Source organism: Lepus europaeus, chromosome 1, assembly GCF_033115175.1.
Source record: "Lepus europaeus isolate LE1 chromosome 1, mLepTim1.pri, whole genome shotgun sequence".
Taxonomy (NCBI): Eukaryota; Metazoa; Chordata; class Mammalia; order Lagomorpha; family Leporidae; genus Lepus; species Lepus europaeus.
The window spans coordinates 28,676,094-28,685,078 of NC_084827.1; the positions used below are offsets into that span (position 1 = coordinate 28,676,094).

The 8,985-nt window shown below is 41.9% G+C and overlaps 1 protein-coding gene across 3 annotated transcripts in view; it reads right to left on the reverse strand.

Moving 5' to 3' along the window:
- Nucleotides 1-7,864, reverse strand: part of KCND2 (potassium voltage-gated channel subfamily D member 2) — a 521,688-nt gene extending 513,824 nt beyond the window's left edge. For all 3 annotated transcript variants that reach the window (XM_062198521.1, XM_062198522.1, XM_062198520.1), the window contains exon 1: nt 6,285-7,864. In XM_062198521.1, the coding sequence (XP_062054505.1) occupies nt 6,285-7,399 (1,115 nt within the window). In that variant the 5' untranslated portion in view covers nt 7,400-7,864. The remainder of the gene's footprint in view (nt 1-6,284) is intronic.
- Between the last annotated feature and the right edge of the window lie 1,121 nt (nt 7,865-8,985).

Genomic DNA, 8,985 nt, shown 5'->3' on the forward strand with positions numbered 1-8,985 from the left:
CAATTTGCCCAGCCTTCAAAAGCAAACTGATTAAGGAAAGAGCCATTGACAGTCATTAATTCTAATCTTTGCAGAATTTGCTACAGATGAGAAAGTGAACCCTTCCCAGTCAAGAGAGGTAAACACAAAGTTGTAGATTATAACACATTAGAAAATAAAATGTTCAAATGTAAATATAAATATTTTTAACCATGAACAAAACTAGAAAGTGTGACTTATATCAGTGAATTATTGCTTAGATTAAAATGGCATTGATCCACAAATAAGGAGTTCTGCACACTGTGCAGGCATCATCCCACACTTTGATCAGCAACATATAAATGTGGATTTTTTTCAACATTTGAGCACTGTACTAGACAATAAATCCCAAAAAGGTATAACTCAAACCTCCAAAGCCTTCCAATATATTAGCAAAGCAAGAGGTAAAACCGTAAGTTATATATAAAATGGCACTAACAGCGAGTGTAATGCCAACTATAGGTGATGCAGGCTTGGGAGGTTGAGAAGGCTTCTTAGAGAAGGGCATTGTAAAGGCTGGTTCTCAAAGGAAAAAAGTAAAGGGCAAAACATTCAAATGGAATCTACTAAAGCAAGGAGCAGAGCAAATGTGCACAAAAATGTAAAGATCCTGTTCCACCCCTGTTCTTTTCAGTACCAGATCACATCAATGTCACCAAATCTAGCTGCTGAAAACTAGTGGAAGAACTGTGTGTGTGTGTATGTGGAGGGAGCTGGGGGGGGGGGGCATAGAGAGAGGTAGAGAGTGTGAAAGAGAGCGCCCAAAAACAAGACAAGACACATGGGGGATGGGGGGGGGAGAATAAATTCATTATTACTGCTCTGAGAGAAAAATAATATTTCCTTTGCGGTGAATGTTCTTTTTGCCATTCTAGTTATTTCCATGAGAGAAGTTGAGTTGTATATTTTTAACAATTCAATTGATTTTTAGGCAATTTAAGCAAAATAAATGATTTACTTTCTTTCCCATCAAGCCAGGTAAAATACTTTTCCCAAGTGGCCTCCAAGTTCACTGAATGAGAACATAAGGTCGTGTTATCAGCCTGGGTGTCATCATGATAAGCCTAGCGCTGTTTGAATAAATGTAGAGCCAGCAGTGATACTAAAGAATGTGCAGTGTCTGAGTCACGAAGAACAGAACTAGGAGAGAAATGCACTCTACTCACAGAATAAATAGCCAATTTCTTCCATCTCTCATCACTGTAGCATCAGCAGCAAACCTCCAGTAATTACTGTAGCACATTTCTAGATAACATTTGTTTTCAGAAAAAGTGATTATTAAAATGAAAGGCCTAAAAATATCGCTACTATCTAATTGTTTAATTATGGACGAGGCACAAAATTGCTGCATGTTCAAAATGATGCATTTTAAATAACATCTGAGTTTTCTTCCACCATGAACTCAGGGATCAGGTAATAACATATTGAACTCATTTCTCACTTCAGTAACTAATTTTCAAAGATGAGTAAACTTAAAAGGAAAGTTCAGAACTAAAGCACATGAATGTAGAAATGAAATAAAGACAAAGTCAATCAGTAGTCTAAAAGTAAAATTCTGATAAGAATGGTGTAATAGACCCACTAAAACTTAGAGATGGCCCCTTCTCTGGGAAACTGTCATACTTCTTGCATCCAAGCAAATGCTAAAGTTTTATATGCTAAATACACATTTAAAATCTCATGTCAAATAATTCTATTGTCTCTATTATTAATGACAGTTCAAAGAAAACACAGACATTTATGATCTGGCTACCTATAATGCTAAAAGAAGAATACACTTCACATTTCTCTATACTTTTTTAAAAGCTCATTTTCAACACCCATCAGCATTCTTTGTAAATAATTTTACACAAATATGTTATAACATGCCAAAATAAGAATGGATGACAACCATGTTATAGGTCGTTCACCAGTAAGATAAACTTTAGTCCCACCTTTACACATTACAGATTAAAGCAATATTTATTTATAGATGCTGGCACAAGGGAAAATATCCCATCCATTTTCAGTAATGGCCTGGTAGACTGAACCTCTTACGTACATGATTTTAAAAGACACACTCCCAACACTCCCCAAAGTACATCATCAGAATAGTGACACATTGTTGGAGAAGGCTATTTAAAAGTTTATCCTCTTAATAAATATCTGTCACATGATTTAATAGATATCACTTATGTATAAAATAAAATCATCTCTTTTTATGCCACTTAGAAAAAAAAAGGAACTTCCTTGATTCATTTTCAGGAAAAATACATGAAAATATTTTTCACTTTTTGGACTCTTAAAATAGCAACTCAACAAACATAGTAAAATTGAAATATGATGGGGTCTACTTATAAGTAGACAACTTCAGTAAGTTTTCAGGGAGCAAACTCGCAGATTTACTATATTTTTTTTCAGATGAATATATATGGGTACTTCAAAAAACTTTGTGGAAAATAGAATTTCAAAACAAGCTTATTTTGATGTCAAAATGAAAACCAAGCATGATTTTTCAAAATAGGCATTCTCCATAAGATTTTTGAAGACCTCTTATAAGACAAATTTGTTTTCCTAAATTTGTCCAGTAATCTCTTATGTAGGGAAAAAAAAATCACAAAATTCCATTTTAAACATGAATTTCACAGAAATGACACATAGTAGCTTTCTTCCACATGTTGAAATGATTAATGAAAACAATTGTTTTGAAATTAATGAAGTGGTATAGACCACAGCAATGAGCAACATCTCCTCTTCTCTTAAATAACTTGCAGTTGTTAATAATTATGACCAAAAATGCAAGAATACAATAACGTCAAATTATTTAACATCCTACATGGTACCACTTCTAACTCAAAGGCATGAGCCTGGGGAACAGTGCAAAAATGAAGTTTGACACTATTAACTAACTTTTTATGAAATAGTTTTGATAACTATTAGTGAATATCTTGAGGTTTCCTAAATTTAACAACATTTAAATATCACCATCTGAATTTAAAAACAAACAAACATAAAAAACAAACCAAAAAAACCCCTAGGTGATATCTTTCAAAAGGCTGTTAGGAAGAAAAGATAAGTCTAAATTCTTTCTCTACCAAGCAGTTGAAGGCAGTGATTAGAGTTTACATGATGGAAGGGGGTGGCAATGAGGATGGTGTTAAAACGGTAATCAGAGCCCTGTACAAGTCAATAAATGTGTCAGAAAGAAGGAATGAAATAAAGGGTTCCACATGGCCACTCAATTTAAATTCTGTTGATAAAAATCTTTGACATTGTTTCCTTCATTGATTTTTTTTTAAATCGTCCTTTTGATGTTTCCTACTTTAATTAATAAGAAATGGGGTATGCTCAACACCATATTTTAAATCCTTAATTTTTCTGGCAGATTAAATAACTACTTACATAGTAACCGTGGTCAGGCAATAGTCTAATGGTGTATTTGATACTTCAGGGAGCACAGACGAAATGATTAGATGAAGGCACAATAGTTCTCATGGGCCCACTCAATTCTTCAGATAAAAAAAAATGGACTGAGTTTTGTCCAAAATGACAAGTATTAAATGACTCTGCCAATTCTGAGTGACAAAGCTCTTGGTTATTTCTTCTCATGTAGATAATGTTTATATGACCTAGAACTTTTGAAAACCACTGTTTAGAGTCACATTTTCTATTATCATTAATTGATGACACTACCTCCATTAAAAATAATAGCCACATGAAGGGACCTCAGAAAGTATAATGGAAAAATTCTTGAACATCTATCAGCTTGATATTAGCTCCAACTATTAGATATTTCCGAGAAAGTTTATAGCTTATTCTTTAACCTCTAAGTATAAAACTATATAGTAAAATATAAAGTCAAACATAGCTTCTGTTCAATATTTTCAGTTCTTAAATGCTGTTAAGTCACAGTGCAGCCTAAGGTAAGACATCAAATTCCCAGGAAATCAAAACACATCAAATATATTCTGACTCTAAAAATATTTTCCCAAAAAACTGTTATGTTATAAAGCATATGCATTTATAAACATCCATGTACATTCTCATTTTGATTGCACTGACATTTCTACATCTTAAAAGAATGACCGCTATATTCTACCAGGATTAATTAGCTCAATTATCTGAAAACTAAAAAGTTCAACTTCAATGAAACATGTCTTAAACTAACTCACATTTGCTCCAGACTTCTGAGAAAGTTTATGTATTTAATCCTCCTAATCCATTTACCTATGGAACATGTGAACTAAATCTACTGCACAGGTTTTACTCAGGCATTATGATTCAGTTTCTTATATAGCTTTCAAAAAGTGGATGACTATAAGCATTCTAGCTATATATAAAAAAAAAAACACTGTCATTAATGGCTTAATATTTTCCTAAAAACAAAAATAAATGGCAAATAATATCAAAATGGAAAAGTCATTTCAGGAAACTAATTTTTCAATAATACTACCATTTTAGATCTAGAACACAGCATTTAGGTGAGTGAAATTAACATCTCACTAACACTCATTGTAACAATGTCTATAGACAGTATATAGTAATAAAATGATCCACTGAGACTTTATGAAAAGTGCTGCTGTATAAACCAAAATCTTGAAAGTATACTGAAATCTTTGAATCTTAACATAGAATCCATTTTTTTTGTTCAAGTGTACTTTTAATTTCAAATCATTACAGTGATGTTCATTACCCAACTTTCATTAATGATTTTCCATATAGAAGACAAAGCAAACAGAAAAACCTCTTTGAGAAGGAATGTGCTTCTGCATTTCCGAGGTATTTGCATGCTCTTCATAATATGTCACTAAGTTACCAGCAGGATCAAAGGGAAACACAAGCAGGATATAGATTTGCACAAAATCATTTTTAAAAAATAAGCCAGGTCTTCACAAGCATAAACACCACTTCATCAAGACTGTAAGTCATTATATTTACTTTACCATAATTTCTTAATTAACTTTGCCAAAATATCCTTCACATAAAAATTTTCCATTACTCAGTCATAGGACAAGAGAAATTCTACTCAACATAATACCTTTAATAAAACTGATTTGAACCACAGTGTCATTTTAAGAAGCCAATTAAATTAGAAACGCAAAACTTAAAAAGCAGCCTTGGGACTAACTTTTTTTAATAGCCATTACCAAATCCTCATTGGGCTGATTACACATGCAAGAAAAGTAACATAAAACTGAAGAAAGGGCACCAACATCACTTCCTGGTTTATGTAAAAACTCATAAAAGTAAAAGGCTCTAATCATTTTACCTTATTAGATTATCTTATATGTAAAATGCTGCTAATCTTCTGTTTTTTGATTACCATTATTAATCATTTGACACCATTTATTCTTTTCTAACACCTTAAAAAATGCTAGCCCTAAAAGTCTATTAAAAAAAAAAAAAGAACTCAAAATGTTTCTTTGCTTGCAAAACTCCATTTACCCCTAATAAAGTAATGGGGAAAAAAAGTCTAGCAGGGAATGAGGACCCAATGTTCTACAATGCAACTCGATGTTGGTGACCATCAATTTCACTAGATGTTACACTATCTTCTATGTATACTTAATGAACTCAACGTCTAAAGGCATCTATAAGTTCTAAAAAATACTGTGTGGATGACAGTATTTTGCTTCTTTTTCTTAAACAATAAGCCTAGTGTTATTATGTTGCAAATATTATTCTACTTCAGTTTATAAAGTTGATCACTTTTGACACTCTAAAATACTGCATAACTTACCAGCCATAAAAAAAACAAAGAATCTTTTGATAATAACAGCTATAATCTATGCTTTATAATGTTGTAAAATAAGAACTAAAGGTCTTAGAAGGAAAATATCATAAGTATGTATTCATAAGAAAATAATACTTCACACATACATGGAAACTGTTCATTTGGAAGCAACGAAGCACTTTGTAGACATTTCAACATACCTGTATAGATGCATGTCTTCACCAGCACGGGTTTTGTTTGTAATTATATCTATTGATCCACACATATGTTAACATTTTCTTATATTGAGCAAATCTAAAATTGCTTTATCTATTACCTTCCGGCATAAGTACTCTACATTTGCCAGCACTCCCTGGTACTTCCATTTGGGTACCATACCCATTTCACATATCAAAGGTGTTTTCCCAAACCAACTAGATCATGTTCTCCCAGACACATTTAGGGAAAGGAAAAAAAAAAAGTTGCTGGATTATCTGAATTATCATGGTACTTTAGGGCCTACACTCACTCACCCCCAGCCAACCTCTACCCCATTTCCCTTGATGGCACCTACCCAAGTGTCGTCATGGTGACGATGGTATACCAGAAGGCTGCAGGGATGCTGGTGAACTTACTGGCCGAAGACCCCTTCTCTGCATAAAACATCACTGTAGCAAAGATGATGATGGCCATGGTGAGCGAGAAGAGCAAGAAGCCCAGCTCGGAGGCACAGCTCTTCAGAGTGTAACCTAGAATGCGCAGGCCCTGGGAGTGGCGGGAAAACTTAAAGATCCTGAAGACGCGGAAGACGCGGAGCGTGACGAAGGCTCCACTGACATCCTCATTGTCCGTCATCACCAGCCCAATGTAGTAGGGCAGGATGGCCACCACGTCGATGATGCTCATGACGCTACGCACAAAGCGGTAACGACTGGGTGCCGCGGCCAGGCGCAACAAGTACTCGACGGTGAAGATCATGACGCAGGCCGTGTCCAGGCAGAAGAAGGCCACCGCATAGCGCTCCCCACAGGGCAGCTCCTTAATGTGTCCTGGGCTGGACCCACAGGGCACGGTCTCTACCACGTTGGCGATGACAGAGACGGCGATGAAGAAGCCCGTCACGTAGTAGAACACCAGGGCCATGGTGCTGGTGTGCGGGTTCTCGAAGGCGCGCCAGACCCTCTGCCGCGCCGTCATCGTGGGCAGCGCGCTCTCGCAGGTGTTGTCGGTGTCGGCGTCATCCTGCAGGCGCTCGGCGTTCTCCCGACGGCGGTCCTTGTACTCCTCGTAACAGCAGTCGCCGATGATCTCCGGGATGAGGCCAAAGAAGGCCAGCTCTTCGTCGTAAGCAGAGATGCACTCGTGGCGGGGATAGTGGAGCTTCCCCGTGCGGTAGAAATTCAGGATGTGACGGAAGATGTCTGGGTCACGGTCAAAGAAATACTGCTGAGTCTCTGGGTGGTAGAAGAAGTCCCTCTCGGAGCTGCCCAGCAAGGTGTCTGGGTAGCGCTCCAGGGTGTCCTGCCACGTCTGGAAACGCGTGCCACTCACGTTCAGCACGATGAGGGCATCTTGAGTCCTTTTCCTCTCTTGCCTCGGGGGAGCGGGCATGGGCCCGGAGGCCACAGGCATCCACCCAATGGCCGCTGCCCTTGCGAAGGGCAGCCATGCCGCCACGCCTGCTGCCATGGCGCCGGAAGTGGGGCAGGTGGATTCCTAGCGAGGCCGAGTCCAAGTAGCCACAAGGAACCAACTTCCTCAAGTCCAACAAAGTCTGCCTCACTCCTACTCCAAGGTGGGGCTCCGCGGGAAGTCACAGTCCACAGAGGCCAAGTTCCTCTTGAAGACAGGTGCTTGGAATAAGAACCAGGAAACACACACCCCGACAGAACCTGATCACGCCTCTTCCAGCAGGTGGGCCGGGCCGCCCCGCCACACAGGTGATTTAAGATGCAGCCGCTTCTCCAAACAGGTGTCTGGGATGTCTCCCCCTAACACGATGTGAGACCAGCAGGTGCGGTGTAGGGCAGAGAAGGCAAAGTCAGCCAGTGCTATTCTTCTGAGGAGTCAGGGACCAACCCTTCCACCTTTCCGTTTAGCTCATTCACACCTTCCCAGTCCAAGCAGCCCTTCCCGCCAAAGGACTCTCCAAAAGGCGACCTGTTGTGGCTTCCGAGATGCCCGCACGGCCAGCCGCTGCCCCGCGCCTCTCTCTGGGGGAGTCCGGTCGCCGACTCGACTCCCGCCGGTATTTGCAGAGATGGAGGTGACGTGCCGCGGGCACGGTGCGGGACGTGAACGGAGCGCCTCCTCTCCCCACCCCCTCACGTCTACAAACGCCCTTTGAGTCTGCCACAAGCCGTCGCCCAATCGCCCCTTCCTCCCTCGTGCTCCAAGTTCAGCTCAGGTGCAGGGTGGCAGTCTCAGAGCCCAGGAGCAGGCAGCCGCCGCCGCCTTGGCGGCAGCAGCATCTGCCTGGGCGCCCCACGCGCCTCGCCCGCGGTAGCGACCTGGCAAAGTGCGCGCTGGGGCTGAGTTGCACAGAGACTTTCTCCTCGCCGTGCACCCGGAAAGGGAAAAAAAAAATAAGGGACAGAAGGCAGCTTCGCGAGCAGCCGAATCCGAGGCGCCGAGGGAGCGTCAGTAAAGCTCAAGCGAGCTCTTCTCCCCCTTCCCCCATCCCTCCGCGCCTCCCTCCTCCTTTTCACCTTCCAAAAGCCAGGCGCAGGCGAGCCGAGCAGCAGCAACAAGTTCAAAAGGTGCGGGGGAGGCGAGAACCCAGGGCACTGGCTCCTGCCAACTTACTGCGCGGCCGCTGTCGCCGGGGCCGAGCCGGCGCGGTGCAGGGCTGCGGGGCGCCGGAGCTGCGGGGCTGCCGGGCGGGCGGCGGCGCGGCGGGGCCCGGGCCGGGGCCGGCGCGGGCTCTCGTCCGAGCGCGGAGGCAGCAGGCGCTCGGCAGCGCGGGGGCGCGGGAGGGCTGCTCGCTGCTTCCCCGCCCGTGGGTGGTCCTGCATCTCCCCGAGCTCCTCGCGCCGCTCTGCTCGTGCGATCAATAAATGAGGGGGAAATAAATAAATAACGGCGCGCGCGCCCCGCCACGCAGGTTAGGAGAGGCGTCTCCTGCCTTTGCCTCGGCTTGACCTTTCTCCGCCCCCGCCCCCTCGGGCTCCCTCTCGCTCCACCCCAGCCACCCACCAGCCCCGGCGCAAAATGTCACCGAGGGAGAGCATCCAGGTGGATCTGCCGGGGGAGGAGAGCGCGCCTCGGGCGAACAA